We start from the raw sequence: 15,084 nt of genomic DNA, 5'->3' as shown, positions 1-15,084 counted from the left end.
TGGTAGTTGCAGACTTAAATTGGGTTCTAATGAAGCTAACAATATTTTCCATTTTGGAGACCATGGGTTCCTGCTTCATTGGAGAGGAACTCGACATCTCGTGCTATGAATTCATACACTTACGCATAGCTGTCCTGTAGAATGTCGTTTGGATCCTTCTTGAGCAGAAATGTTGATCCAAGTTGTCCAGTGATGCTTGACATAAATGAGAGGTATTGGTAGGTAGTCCAGGCAAGGACTGTAGCTATGTGCTGCACTGATGTCAGCAGAACTGTAAGGGATGTGGGATGGGTGATCTCCAGATGACAGTCTAGATCACTTGGATGGCTTTACAGATGGAATGACACTGCAGTGTCTGAGCATCTCCTATTTTTGAGTGCACAGAAACGTAGCAGGTCTAGGTTTCTTCCATGTCATGCTGTTTGCACCTCTTAGGCTTTGTCCCTAGTACACCATCCCTTGACTCTTTAGCCAGCCTCTGTGGGTACTTTGGCTTTTTTTCAGTCAGTGCTGTGTGGCACTGCAGGGAGGTGTGTGGCCTTGTACATTGCAGCCAAAGCAAGTGGTTAAGTCTACAGAATCCCACATAATCCTTCTCATATTTGCAATACATGAACAAAACCAGCTTGTAGTGAAGAATTTTGCAGTGAAACTACTACATAGTAATTATAACCAGCAAGGATACCTTGCAGGAGGGATGAATAGCAGACTAGGACCCTACAGGGACTGATGCCTTTGTGTACCCAGAATTGCTATATTTGCATGCAGTTGGGTGCCCTTGTCCATCACCACTTTGTTAGGTGACTTTTGTTGTTGAGAGGAGGAGCAAATAGGACTGGCTTAAAGCCTTGTATGCAGCTGCATGGTGTTTCTCTCACCTCTCATATGCATTCAGCTAGAGCACTTCAGTCCTGTCTTCCAGCTCCACCATGACCTGATGCTTCTGATGCACTATTAATCCCAATCTGCTTTGTATTCTCTTGTGCAGCTGCCTGAATTGTTTTTACTTGAGCTGTTTCCTCCTGTGCCCTCTGAGCATTCTGATTCTGAGCATCAGGTTGTACCTGACCTATGCTAATGCAGCTGCTGTGTTTTACTCCAATGTATTTACCACCTTCCTTTTAGCCTTGTCCCTCATACTTTCCTTGTTCTTTTTTTTTTTTCCTGGGTGTCCCTAGACTACTGTTAACTTTAGTACTGCTACTGCTAGGAACCCTACAGCCCCTGGGATTTCAAGGGCACCTCAGAGCTGTTTCCTCCAGCACCATGAGCTCGTTATTGCAGCTTTCTATGTGCCCCTGTAGAATCTGAGAGACAGAATCATCCCTCCGCTCCCTGCTGAGCTCATGTCAGCTCACGCTAAAATAAATAGCAGAAATGGAGAGCACACCTTTCTGACAGATGGCACAGCATCCATGTTCTCTGGCCAGCCTTGCTGAGCTGGTACAGTGTGTCACTACCTGAGTTGTTCGTGCGGTTTCCATGACAATAGCAAATGATACTTCAGTCTCCAATTGATCTGTCGCGGTAGCAGAGGTGTTGGGTAAATGAGCATTTTTGCTCCTGTTTTTCAAGCAATTCCAAGTGCCCACTTCTGTGTACACAGCTTAGGGAGGAGGCAGCAGGCCCCCAGCCAAATATCTTGTTGAGGTGCCTCTGCTCTGGAAGCAGCTGAGAGAGTTCCATACCTCTGAAAGATGTTGTTGTGCTTGCCGCACAAAGGGAAATCTCAATCCAGCCAGTGAGATATGCTTGGCACAAAGTTCCTTCTCAGCGGTGCCCAGGGAAAGGTCAAGAGATAATGGGCACTAACTAAAACACAGGAAATTCTGGTTGCCCAGAGAGCTTGTGGAGTCACTTGAAGATACTCAAAACATGCCTGGACACAGCCTTGGGTAGCATGTAGTAACTAACCACACTCAGAATGTGGGCTTTGAACTAGATGCCTATTGCACAGGCACCTGCCAGCCTCATTCTGTGATTTTTGGCTTTTTCCCTCGCACTCAGTAACTTAAGGCACACTAGAGACTTTAGTGCCCTTGGGAGGGCTCTTCTGAGGTCCTACTAAATACAGCTTTTTGCAAGGGGTGATAGCAGAAGGCCAGGTTATAAGCCTGGTTCTCTATTGCTCTGATTGCTAACAGAGGTTTAGTGTTGTGATTCTGCTATCGTAGTGGGGTTGAAGAAATTGAGGGAGATGTCACAAATGGGTTGTTGAGTTATTACAGGAGGAATCTGACAACTGTCTGCATGTCTGAACAGGAAATGTCATCACGTAAACTTGTGTTGCCCTGGGAAGTCCTGGTGTACAGTGCTCCTGTTTCAGCACAGTTGAAGAGTTGCAGTGATCTTAGGCAGGATAGCCACATCCAGACAGAGTAGAAGTGGATGGAGATGCAGTGAATGAACTGATCTGAGGAACAGGCCAGCAGAGAAGCAGTGCTGCCTCATTTTTATTTTTTATTTTTATTTATTTGTTTTTTTTTGAAAGGATTTGAATCAGAGATCTGTTTGTTGGGCTTTTGTTTTGTTTTTTTTTTTGCTATATCCTGCTGCTTTCTGCGTATCTTATTGTCACCGTAACCCTCACACTGCAGGGACAAATGATCAACTAGATAGTAGGCATGCTTCGCACTGTGATATCAGTGAAACATTTTCATGCTATTTTTGCTGAAGGCAGTGTCTCATGTGGTTGTAAGATAACGTGCTCTTAAAAATATGTTCTTCCTGGCTGATATTTTTATTATCTTGATGTCTCAGGGCTTTGCTGATACGTCAGGACACAAAGTGATGTACTCTCATGCATCATCCCATCTATGCTGTTCCTCCTTCTTCTTCTGGAAGGGCCTCACTGAGGAGGGTTAGATAGAGAGACACTGTCTTTGCCATCTGGTACCAGAATATTTTCATTCCTTGGAAATGTTTGTACTCCTTGGGAGCCTTTCTGGAGCCAGTGTCCCCGGTTGGCTTCTGCTTTTCTGCATGCTGTTCGAATGCTAAGATGCCACCTTTTCCTTATTTCTTGTACCTCAGTTTCCAGTGGTGTTAGGCTACAGCCTTTCCACTGTCTAAGCAGCTCTTCTTAAGTGAGGTGATGGAATAGAAGTACGACAAGCCCAAGACAGCAGCAGCAGCTTAGTCACATGTGAAATGTTTTGGATAATAACTGCTGTGAGAGGTCAGGGCCTGTAGTAAGGAGAAAATACTAATTCAATTTCTCTTCTCTCCCTCTGCCCATCCGCCCTAAGTAAGGGATAATGGAACAGGAGAATCAGGCCCTATGGGCAGGCAAGTGGGGATAAATTGGAGGTGACAGTGAGTGTATGAAATATGGATTTGTATGGATGCATGTGTAACATAGAATGCTTCAGTGCAAAATGAGGGGTAGACATGGGCACACAGAGGTGTTGCACAGTGAAGCAGGCATCTGTATGCAGATTTGATTGCTCATATCTCAGTGTGTCAGCCAGTGTCTTGTCTGTAAGTGGAAGCAAGGTGTTAGGTATGAGTGAGAGGAGCTCATGTATGTGTGTATTTTAACAAGAAGAGTATGGTTGAGTGTTACTTGGAGGCATGTCCTTGGTTTTGGAAGGAGGATGATTGTATGAGCATGTGTTTGTGGAACTTAATTTCCTCAGCCCTTGACCTTGCTTGATCAGATGCAGCTAGCTCTGCAGAATGCAGAGATGCATCTTCCAGAATCTATCTATAGTATCACAAGTCTTCTGTTGTCCAGACCCTCTTGGGGCAAGGCTTCCACTTCAGTCATGTACCTTGTTTTTCCATCATGAACTCCTGCAGATAGTCTCTGAAAGAGACAGATGGAGCTTAGCTCAGGGGCAGCAGCTGGGCTTATCTCAGGTGCGGGAGGTGGGTAGAAGACACAACTGGTGAGCCCCTGGCTATCTTGAGAACTCTTGTTGGGACAGGCAGAGATTAAGGATTTCAAGGCCAATCTGATAATTTGCCTGATCAGATAGGTGTTTTCTGCTATGTACAAAATAAAATAAGAATTTTAAATTGGAACATAAACCGCTTGTACTCTTGCATTGATCTTATCAGTTCTTCAGAACATCCCCTGCTTGAACAGTGGCCAGATCCCAGGAATGACTTCCCTGACTCTTATCTCTCATGTTTGTAGCCTAAAAGACCAATGCAGAAACATGCTGAATATCCTCCTAAAACAGAGGACCTTCTCAGCTTAGAGCTGAGCTGTCTTGGCAGAGGCCTGAGATATTCATAAATATGAGGCATGCAAGTTGACAGAGCAAGATTAGGTGCAAGCCTGTTTCTCGCTGCATGGTAAACAGTAAAGATTTCACAAGTCAGAAGATTCTTTGTGTATGTACATACGTACAATATGTTATTCCTTCCACTGTAGATTCCCAAGGCACTTTGTGAGCATTGCTAAATAATAAGCGGTAGAAAAATATCATGATTGCAATTTCAGAGTTAAACTGAGAAACCAGAAAATAGGCTTTGATCTACAGACTGCATTCCTTGAGCTGCATTCTTATTCATACCATACCACGCAGTCTAAACAGCTCTGATATCTCAGGCGGCTTGCTGACAGTTTGTCTGTCACTCCTGGTCGTGTTTAGTATGTGTCTGAATGCCTAAACCAAATCTTGCTCTTTAGGAGCAGCAAGAGAGGCTCACCTTGCTCACATCCTTGAATTACTTGCTAGGCAGAGTCCTAGACAGGCATTTTTCTCCAGATAATGGGCAACTCTCTGCTGAACAAAATGGAGAAGGTCCTCTGTGAAGTGAAGGCATGAGCATCTATTGGCCTTCTGGGGAAACCAGCTCCCTCCATGTTTCTCTCAGCCAAGCCAGTGAATTACCTGCTGAAGATTTGTGTATTGATGGCTGGCCCTGGAGAACGTAAGGCCTTGATCTCAGTAAGTTCTGATAGAAGGCAGCATGGGGAGGGATATAGTCTAGCTGAGGTGGGAATGCCTCTGTTTAAAAACTATCCCAAATATCTGGCTCCAGACATTGTTTTATTTAGCACTGCCTTTATTGGATTTTATGGCAAAGGCTAACTAGCTTTCAGACTTTCCATAGCATCTCGAGGAGGGATTTGTCTCTTTACTCTGCTCCATTAAATAGAAGAATTTTCATTGCTTCTTGCTTTTCATAAATCCAAGCCATGTATGCCCCTGCACCCATTAAGCCATGTAAGTGCTTGCAGAATAGATGCTCAGGAGTAATTGAGAGTTTCATAATCCATACAGCACTGGAAAAGGAGTGAGTAGTTGGTGAATCAGGGTTCTGTGATCCTATTTTCAGTTTTGCCCTTGTGTTTGCAGTATGGCTTGGGTTATGGGTCCGGTTTAGGAGCAAGGGTGAGGAGTCATAGAATGGAGGTAGTGGCTGTGGTTCAGCAGCTGGGATGCGTGGCTAAGAAGGGCCTTGCAGGGTGGCAAATCACATGTCACTGAGAAGTGGATTTGGTAGCTTTTTGGTTATACCTCTATGCTGGTGCAGAGAGAGAAGGGTAGAAGACAGCTGGAGGGTCATCCACTCTTCCACTATCTTACTCTGATGGACTTTCAAGTCTAAGATGGTAGATCAAGCACGTCTTTTACCACTGCATCCACGCCCACCCCTGTTGCTCTCTGCTCCCCTTTGTTTACGTGGCTGTGGGAACTTGGCACCCAATCCTTCTCCCAGTCCCCAGTGCCATAATCTTCTTTTCTCACACATACCTCCCATAATACACCCACTTCCTGCGCTTGGCTTCCGCAGCTGGAGCGGTTTGACCAGAGGCAAGAGCACTGCGTCAGCATGTGTTTGCAGCCTGCTCATGCCAGGATAATTAATACTCACTTAGCAGTTTTAATTTGGGTTCCCTTTAAGTTGAAAGCGGTGTGCTGCTCTGTGCCAGCCTGCCTGGCTGGAGGGAAGACTCTTACCCTGACCTCATGCAAACTGGAAGCCACACATGCCCAAGTGTGCATCACATACAGGCCTTGAAGGAGGAACCCTACCTGGGGCTCCTGGCCTGAAGGGATTGTGAGGGCAGCAGGCTGCAGTCACTTGAGGTAGGTAGGATGTTCTTACCATGCAGAGAAGGCTGAAGAGAGGAAGCTGGGGAGGAGAGAGAGGTTCTACTTATGTGTACATGAGAGTGTTCTTGTGCCTTCTCCTTGTGCTCTGGAATATGTGGACTATGGGTGTTGTGCAGGAACTGCTGCAGGTGTGTACAGGAAAGCACAGGCCATTCTTTGTTGGGAAAGAGGGTGGTGATAAAACACATCTTGCAGTTAAGTTGAATGAATCCGCATTTCCTTTGTTCCTGAGAGATTTGTGTAGCTTTCAGAACATAATCTTCACTGACACCTTGGGATGATGAGTTTCCCAAATTAGCCAGTGAGCGTTGAAAATCTGCCCCTCCAAGTGACCCATCTGTGCCTTTTCATTGTGCACCCTCCAGAGTGTAAGGCAAGCAAAATCAAAGTTTGTAGTCAGCTTTCTCAGCTACACATCTCAAAGATGTATGGGGGTGAGAAGGAAGACTTGTTACACTGGTGCCAGTGAGGACCTGGAACTGGAGCTGGCCTATTTCTGCTCTTGAGCAAATAACCAGTGCTTGCCTGGCCCTTTGAAGTGCCTTACAAGAAGTTCTATGTTGCCTATCTGGTGGCATCTCTCTAAGTCTGGTAGTTGCCATCTGACAATTCTGCACACACTTCTGCAAATGTTTGATAATTGTTTTTTTGCTGGTGGTGATTTTTTTTTTTTTCCTTTCTAAGAGAAACAGCATTGTGTTTGTAAACGATTGAACTGGTCTTTGTAATGCACAAAAGGAAGTAGGTGTTAGGCAGCCTTATGTTGGTGGAGAAGGACAGGCCTTCCCTTCCTCTCAGTTTTTAAGGAAAGGTAATGGAGAAAAGAAAAAAAACAGCACTGATTGCAAAGTTTTGCTCTTCCTCATTAGAGCAGCATTAGGAGTGGATCATTATTTTTCTTGAAAGAGAAGGGAGAAGAGTGGTTCTAAATTGATATTACGTCATGGTCTATCTTCTGGCTATCCCCTGAAATCAAACTGTATATGAACCTGGAGGTAGTGAGGAGACAGATGGGAAGGAGTTTGCCTTTGAAAGGTTATTTTTTGGTCTGCGCCTAGCTTGTGACCTAAATAAATTGTCAGAGGCTTATGAAGAAGCAGTTAGATGTGAATAGCTGCTCCACTGGAGAAGCTGGTCCTGCTTGTCAATGACGATGTCTTGAAAACTGCCTAAAGCAAGACTGTAATTGAAAGGAAATTACTTCCCATTTGAAGATTACAACACATAGATGTTAATTCATCCTGGCTGCCTGACTGTGGTTAACACATTATGCTCCTGTTTTACACAGGAGAAGCTGAGGCATAGATGACGGGAAGTTGCTTAGTCAGGACCACGTCCAAGATGAGAGCTGTGACTAGAAGCAGGCCCAGGGTCCCCCCTTCTTGCTCACATCATGATTGTTTCCCACGTCAAGGCTGAAGTGTCACCAGTTTCTTTTCTAACAACTTGGCATAGGTGAAAGGAAGGAGGGCAAAATGGAATTAAAAGCACTGTCCATGCTGCACTGCATAGTCATCCAGCCTCTGCTCTCTCTGTGCACTGCCTGAATGTGGGCACACTACCTCTGGCTCTGCTCACCCTGGGCAAGGCAGATGTCTCACAAACCGGCAGCATCATGGGCAGGCGTCTGTCTTTGCCAAGACTCTCCTGGGGATTTATTCCTTTCCACACAGGGTGGTGGTGGGAATCGGATGCGCCTTTACAACTTGCAATTACATGGTACCTTTCACCCCAAAGGACTTACAATAAGTCAGTCTCCAGACTGTAAAGGGATCATTCACTCACCACTGAGAGATGTCCACCACTGGAAGGCGTAATTCTTTCAATGAAGTTCAGCAGCATTTCCCAGCTACTGGGGGTCCAAGGGCAGGAGAGAAGGGACTCCTGTGGTCTCTTGGCCCTGAGTAGGGAATGGGTTGGCAGGGTGCACAAACTGGTCTGATTTTTGGATGCTGCCAGGATGCTAGAGCTCTTACGAAAGAGAACCGAAGAGTACTAAGGAGATCGTAGTTTTGTATCATCCTTAGCTCCACTGCTCTCTTCTAGGCCATTGTTGTGTTAGATAACTTCATTTTTCTTCTCCTTTTGTGATTGTTATTTCCACATCTGAAAGTGTACTTGTGGCTGTGCTTGCTTCTACTTTGTCTAAATAAGAAAACCACATCTCCATGGAGTTTTCAGTCCAAAATTAGTATATTTCACTATATGCACCTTAAATATTTCTCTAGACTTCATTGTGGCAAGGGGGATCTTTCTGGGAGCAATGTGGTGTTTTGTATTAGTAGATTTACCTTTTACATGTTGGGCTCTTCTGTTTACTTTTTTCTTGCCAAAATATAGTTATGTTGCAGATGCATTTATAGAGCAGTTGTCCATTTCTACTTTCTGGGAGCTGCTGATATTATTGCATCCAGTCACAGTTTATACCATCTTGAGGAGTACTTTTTGTTAATGTGTTTCAAGCCTAGTTGCTTATTTACCACCTGTATTTATTGGTAATAATACTGACTACAGTACAGGTTTGTAAGTGGGAAGTGTGTATGAAGGAGAGAATGTGCACGTGTCTGTGCATGAGGATGAACTCATCTGACCAAGGCTGTACATGCTCAGTTGCCTGAAACGTGGGTAACACACAAGTTGGCTCCCTTGGGGTAATCTAACTTGAATTGGGTGTACAAATGCTCCTAGGTACTGAAACTAACTTGTGCTCCTGACAGTTGTGTAAGACTAGTGAAGAGCTATGTTCCTCTGAGCTGTCCTCGGGATGCTGAGGGAGCTCAGCCCCATCCAAGGTCCTGCTTGAACGTGAGTTGAGGTGTGAGTGGATGAAGCCCATATGGGTGGGGAAAGCTCCTTCTGTAGTTCAGAAGTTGGTTCATGCAGAGAGAAGCGTGGACAAGTGACTGAGAAAATGTATATGTACAGGGGGGAGGAAATATGAGGTGTGTGAGAGCAGGTAAGTCTGTGCACAAACTGTATGCAAGTGGGCACAAGTGTGTGTGACAGAACATACAACCCAGCATGTGTGCCCTCTTGCCAGCAGTGGTTTACTTCTCGGGCTGTTTTCCAGCTGTGTAAATACGTTGCTTAACAAATTGAGGGCTCTGGTTAATGATCCCCTTTTAGCACAGGGCCCATATTAGGCTCCATTTTATGCAAGTTATCCAGCTGCCTGAATACCACTAGGGTGATCACACTGGGCTTTAATGTCAAATGCGGAGTGTTTGTACGCTGAGGAGCTGCTGAGGCAGTCGGCCTGGGGTTGCTCAGCGAGGGCTGTCAGGAAGGTTTGTGGCAAGCTCCCCAGGGTCTGCTGTAGCTGGAGAATTCCAAACAGCCTGCCTTAGTCAGAGTGACATCCCTGGCATCACAGGCTGGTGCTGGGTATATGAGGAGAAGGGCAGGATGGCCTGGACACTTGCACCAATTCCAGGGAGACAGTTGGATCAAGCAGCAGGATAGGAGGAACGTGTTTCCCTCTCTGGCAGCCAGTCCTATTCATTGTTCTGAGAGCAGATCTAGGGAGTTTTGCCTTGCATTGCTCATCAAAGCTAGACCACCACATGCTGAGATCCCAAATGGTGTCGAGGACTAAGTCATATCAGGGCCAGTCATCCCCATAGCAGGATACAAACTCCAGAGGAAACACAAACTTCTGTGAAGAGCGGGCCAGTTTGGTGCTGGTGCTCATTCTTCTTTCCATCAAGGTCCCTAGCAGAGCTGCTGCTCTGTCATCAGCCATACAGGTGAAAGAGAGCTGCTCAAAGTTATAAACAATTGTGGAACAGTCATCTTATGGAGGTAATTGCATTACTGCCCCTCCTACACCTGCAGTTAGACACGAAGTCCTTCCTGCCCTGCCCTTGCCTGCAGTTGTGGTGTTGCGCTGTCAAAAGCCACCATCATGTTGCTGCTTGAGAGGCATCACAATGAGCTGCAGTGTGAACTTACTTGCAGCCACCCAACTGCCTGTGAATCTCTGCATCTTGCTGTCTTCTTGTGTCCTTGTACTTTGCCTCCACACTTGCTCTGTGCCCATCTCCCTTGTGGTGCTCTGAGAGGGTGCTCTGCTTCTGTGTCTTGGCCCCAGATGGCCTAGAGAGCAGCCTCATGGCTCCTTCTTATCCAAAGCCTGGTGAGTTTTGTGGATGATTTTCATCTGTCCTCTGGACCCATTTTTCCCCAGCCTCTCTTCCATCTGCTGTTTGCCAGAAATGAACTGATTCAGCTGCCTTGCCTAATCCTGTCTGGCATCTCAAAATGGAGGGGACTGCCAGGTTCTTTGTTCCTGTTCCCTCTTGGCACTGGCAGGGGACCTTCTCTGCTCTGGAGAAGGACAAATGTGCTGATTTATTCTGCCCCTTAGATTTGAATAGGGGTTGCTATGTTACCCTCAGTCTGTGAGGCTTGCCAGAGCACACACCATATATAACCCCACAGCAGGTGGCTATTGAGTAAAGGCCCTTAAATCTGCCTCTCTTGTTTCTTATGTTGCTGGCCACGGTGTCAGAGGGATGAAGCAGGGCGTGATTTGCTGTCTGGAACTCTAGTCGCAGCTGATGCCAAGCACCATGTTGGCATTTTCCGTTCTCAAGTGCCTATCTTAATTTGCAGAGGAGGGATCCACAGGCAGAAACGCACTGCCTGTGCTGGCTTTTAGAGAGGCCATTTGTGATATGAAGGCTGCTCCATGGCGCTGAGTTGTGACCAAGATCTGGGAGGTAGATGCTTCCACATCCTGCTGCCATGACTGCTGCATGTGAGGCCTGACTTGGAAGCTTTCAGAGCTGTCTAATTTGGTGTGACTCTTTGGGTGACCCTGGCCACTTGGGCAGCTTTCTGGGAAGAGATGCATGTGCCATCTCATATGTGGTTGCTGCTGTCTGAAAGACCTGTGTTTGAAGTGCTTGAAGTGCACTGGTGCTTCTGCTCACTAAAATAAAGTTCCTGAGATATGAATAGAAAACACTTCCTATGTGCTAGAGCTGAATTGTCTATTTAGCATCATTGTTCCTCTGGGATTCATGGATCCAGGGTGACCTAGTGAGGAGCAGCATTTCTATTATATCACACTGGATCCTCACTCTAAATCTGCTTTGACCATACTCTGAACACCAGCAGGGGAAGAGGGAAGAACTATCTTTAGAGGTCAACATTCAACCTAAGCTTGAATGACTTCAGGTGGGATTATTATTATTATTATTATTTTCACCAAGGATCTCCCAGCCATTCCTCATCAATTTATTCTGGAAATGTGTAAATTAAACCATGGGTCAGGCAGTTCCAGTGCTCTACAGGTAATACCACCTCCTCCAGGTCCTACATGTGTGTACCCACCTTACAGACAGGACTGTTCTGGGAATCTGTCTTCATTTAATTTTGCCTCTTCTTATAAACAATCTTTATTCAGGGAAATGCCCTCATGAGAGGCCTGGACAGCCACTCCAGTGTGAGACAGAGCTGGCTTAGGTGTCACCTCCTAGTCTAGACTTAAGGCCTGGAAGGCCTGATTTCCAAAAATGCTGAGCACTGGCACTTCAGCTTGTTTCCCCAGGATTCTGAAGAAGCTCTGGAGCTTCTGAATATCAAACTTGCTCACAGAAGCCCTGCCAGCATGGAGATTACCAGAAATATTAATGAAATACTTCTGGGTGTGAAGTGATTTCAGGAACAAATATCGTGTTTGTCTATTACAATGTGGAAAGAGCAGAGAGGCTGCAGGTGGATTAGAAGTGAGATAATTTAAGAATCAAGTCAAATAAATTAGAGAGGAAGAGAAGACAAAAACAACGGGTAAGAAGAAATGTGGTAAATGGGATGGGAGGAAAAACAATGATGAAAGCCTAAACTGTAAAGTGTGGAACCAAAGCTCTGGAGAGTTTCTGTGTGTCTAGGACTTCATAGTTCGAGAAACAGTGATTTGTAATTTCTTACAGGAGAGCTGTTGAAAAACAGGACTGAGAAATGAGTCTTCAGAAGTGACCTGGTTTATCTGCCTGCTTTAAAAGCATAGTAGGTCCCTGCTTTAAGGACAAGTGAATCTGAATTTTACTCATCTATATATTGCCTTCTGCCAGCAATGGTGATGGGACTCTGAAAAATGTACTCCTGATTATTCTCACCTTGTTCTACATACCTGAGTGGCTACAGGCACGATGAATCCTGGTGATTTAGATTTCAGAGACTTCAGTCTTGAGAGGGGTGGCATACTCTACACAGGAGGAGTAGGAGCAAGGAAACTAGCCTGGGCTGGTGCTCTTTGCTGCAAGTACAAGTATGACCACTCATACAAGGAGGTGTGACCGTACCAGAGAGGGAGTGAGAAAGAGTTTGAGGCAAGAAGCTCACTGCTTGCAGCGTATGTGAGTACTGACTTCATCACTCTTTGTGTTCCCCCGCAGAGCATCAACGGAGGCCGCCCGCCGCCTCACTTTGTGTATGATCCATCCACCTTTGCCTTCCGTTCCCTCAGCACCTTGAAGCCGCTGAGCCCAATAGCTCCAGTGGAAGAACCGTCATGTGCCTACTGAAGGAATTTCTCCAAAAACCTCAGGAACTATCAACCAACCGCCTGCCTGGCAGTGGGAAGGGACGTGGCAACACCCGGGGGTTGGGTGTGGGAGAAGGGGACAGTGACACATCTTTGCAATGCAGTCTGCCTGGCAGCAGGAAACATACAGCTTTGCAGCAGTGACTGGTTTCATAGCATTGCCACATCTGAGCATTAGCAGGTGAAGAGATTTTTGTCTTTGAAGTGTAAAATGGGACAGGTGACAGGTTCCAGACTGCGAGGACAGCCACCAGGGTGAACACATGGATGTGATAGTTGGAGATATCCCTGAGGGGTTCAGGGGCTAGTATAGCCTGCATGGCAGCAGTGAAAAGTGATCAGGTCCAAACAATTTTCCAAGAGTACTTGGGTCTACAGTACTTTGGTGTAGACTGACCTTCTCAGAAAAAGGAGGACAGGATTGGAAACAGAGGCTGTACTGGGCTGCTTGCAAAGAAAGAGGATCCCTCTCTGAGACTGTTAGGATTGTATTAAATTCAGGCTTTCTTGAGTGAAGACCCTGGGAGATGGATGTAGGATGGGGTAAGTAGAAGATATAGTTCCACATTCCAGCTAGTCTGCTGGCTCAGTAATATCATCTAAAATGAGACTGAAATGGGAGGCATGAACATTCTGGTTATACAGTGGGAGTTAAAATAAAGTTATAGAATAAGGATTTGTGTTCAGCCATCCAAAGAAGCAGAGTGCCCACCTTCAGTTCTCTCTTGGCATCGTCAGGGAGAAGAACATGAGTGTGTCTGTGTACTCCTGGGTCTCCTCTCTGCTGAGGCTGCCTCTGTTTGGGGATATGCAGCATTTGTCCACAGCATTGTCCCAATACTGCTGCACCTGTTGTGATACTGAACACAACGGGCATCATCAGACTCAACAAATCAAGTGTCTCCAGCAAGTTGTCTGTTACCCCATTAGGCTGGCTATTAAATTCAGATAGACCTCCGTTCTGTCCCAGTGGAGCAGGTATTCCTGTATGTAGCATAAAGTGGGAGGAAGGAGTCTTGTAGCCATCTGTTGGCAGAAGAAACAAGAAGGAAGCTTCTCTATTAACAGTCTTACAGCAGTTAGGAACCACAGCGAGTCTTGTTACCACTGGAGTCTAGCCTTGAGGCACAGATGTGCTTTGTGCTACAAGGCATCAGCTAATGGGAGAAGCTGTCACCTGTCATAGTGAGGCAGAGGAACAAGGCATTTCCTCTTGCTGCATCTGATAAGTCCCTATTGCAAGTACCTGGTGGAGGGAGTAATGTCTCAGCATTGGAGGGAGTAATTGTCTCAGCATTCTTCAGCTTGAATCTGCATCTGACTGGGTACAAGCGGGAGTGTGTAATTTACTTGTCTGGATCAAGAGGAGCAACTGTGAATAGTAATATAAAATCTGTTTTATTTTTAAATCTGCTCCACTGTACCACTTTTTGGATGAGACCAGGGGTCAGTACAGCTCTCAATAGGAGGCCATAGACTGAACCAGCACATGCTGGTACTTTCTGTGCTGTGAGACCCTGGGGGAAAAGCCTGAAGGTCACCTAGGTGCAGGGACATGAATCTCCTACCACTACCCATCCGCTGCCTCTCTCAGGCAAGCAGAGTGCCTGGGCAAGGCAGTGAGGGGGTATCCATCCTGATGCTGTCCAAGCTCTGCCTGCTCCTTGGCTCTAGAGTATCATGGCTGGACCACATCCTGCACCAGCACTGCCTCCAAAGGACTGCTTGGGTTTTCTGGTGAGGTGCTTCAGGCAGATCATCGTGATTCCCTGCAAAAGTCCCTTTTTCTGACTTAGGCAAATTTCTCTGCTGATTCTTCCCACTCCTGTAGAGACTGCCTGTTTTGTTTGGATGGCACACCTCAGCTTTTAACTGCTGCCAGATTGAGCTGACCAGGGCAGGACAGGATGCATCACCGCCTCAGAGCAAGTGCCCGTGCTCAAGAAAAGGGGCAACTGCAGCCCACTATTCTGCAGGAGGAATGCAGCCCTCATGGCCTCTCACCTGTGCTTTTGAGGTGCTTCCCTAGAGCTCTATTCCTGCCTGCATGGATGCTGCAGACTGCCTTCCCTGGGGGCCCCACGAATGGGAATGTGGATGTCCTACCTGTATTGTTGCCTTTTAGTACCTTTTGTAACTTTTCTCTCTGTCTTTTCTTTTTCAATCTGAAGGAAAAATAAAAATAATGAAATAAAGTGTAACAGCTGCTATATTCACTCCTCTGATAGGTTTCATGCATTTGCTGTCTTCTGGGCATCTGTGGGCAGGGTATAAGAGGGGATGGAGTAGAGCAAGTTGTGATACATCACAGTCTGTCCCAGGCACTCCAAAAATCACAAGCTACACCTGCAAGAGAATGGCTTTGGAAACAAATAATCAAGAACTTTTATGTAACAAACATCTATTTTATCCACAAGTAAGTGATCTCCCTTGTGCATCTACTCCTGGTGCGGTATATCA

General features: G+C 46.1%; 1 protein-coding gene across 3 annotated transcripts in view; it reads left to right on the top strand.

The window, feature by feature from the left end:
* LOC125689161 (uncharacterized) overlaps window positions 1-14,840 on the top strand; it is a 52,627-nt gene extending 37,787 nt beyond the window's left edge. For all 3 annotated transcript variants that reach the window (XM_048936029.1, XM_048936031.1, XM_048936028.1), the window contains one exon: window positions 12,476-14,840. In XM_048936029.1, the coding sequence (XP_048791986.1) occupies window positions 12,476-12,604 (129 nt within the window). In that variant the 3' untranslated portion in view covers window positions 12,605-14,840. The remainder of the gene's footprint in view (window positions 1-12,475) is intronic.
* The last annotated feature ends 244 nt before the right edge of the window (window positions 14,841-15,084 follow it).

The sequence above is a fragment of the Lagopus muta genome, chromosome 2 (assembly GCF_023343835.1).
Source record: "Lagopus muta isolate bLagMut1 chromosome 2, bLagMut1 primary, whole genome shotgun sequence".
NCBI lineage: Eukaryota > Metazoa > Chordata > Aves > Galliformes > Phasianidae > Lagopus > Lagopus muta.
The sequence above is the reverse complement of the archived record's forward strand: the minus strand, read 5'-3'. Positions and strand labels throughout refer to the sequence as shown.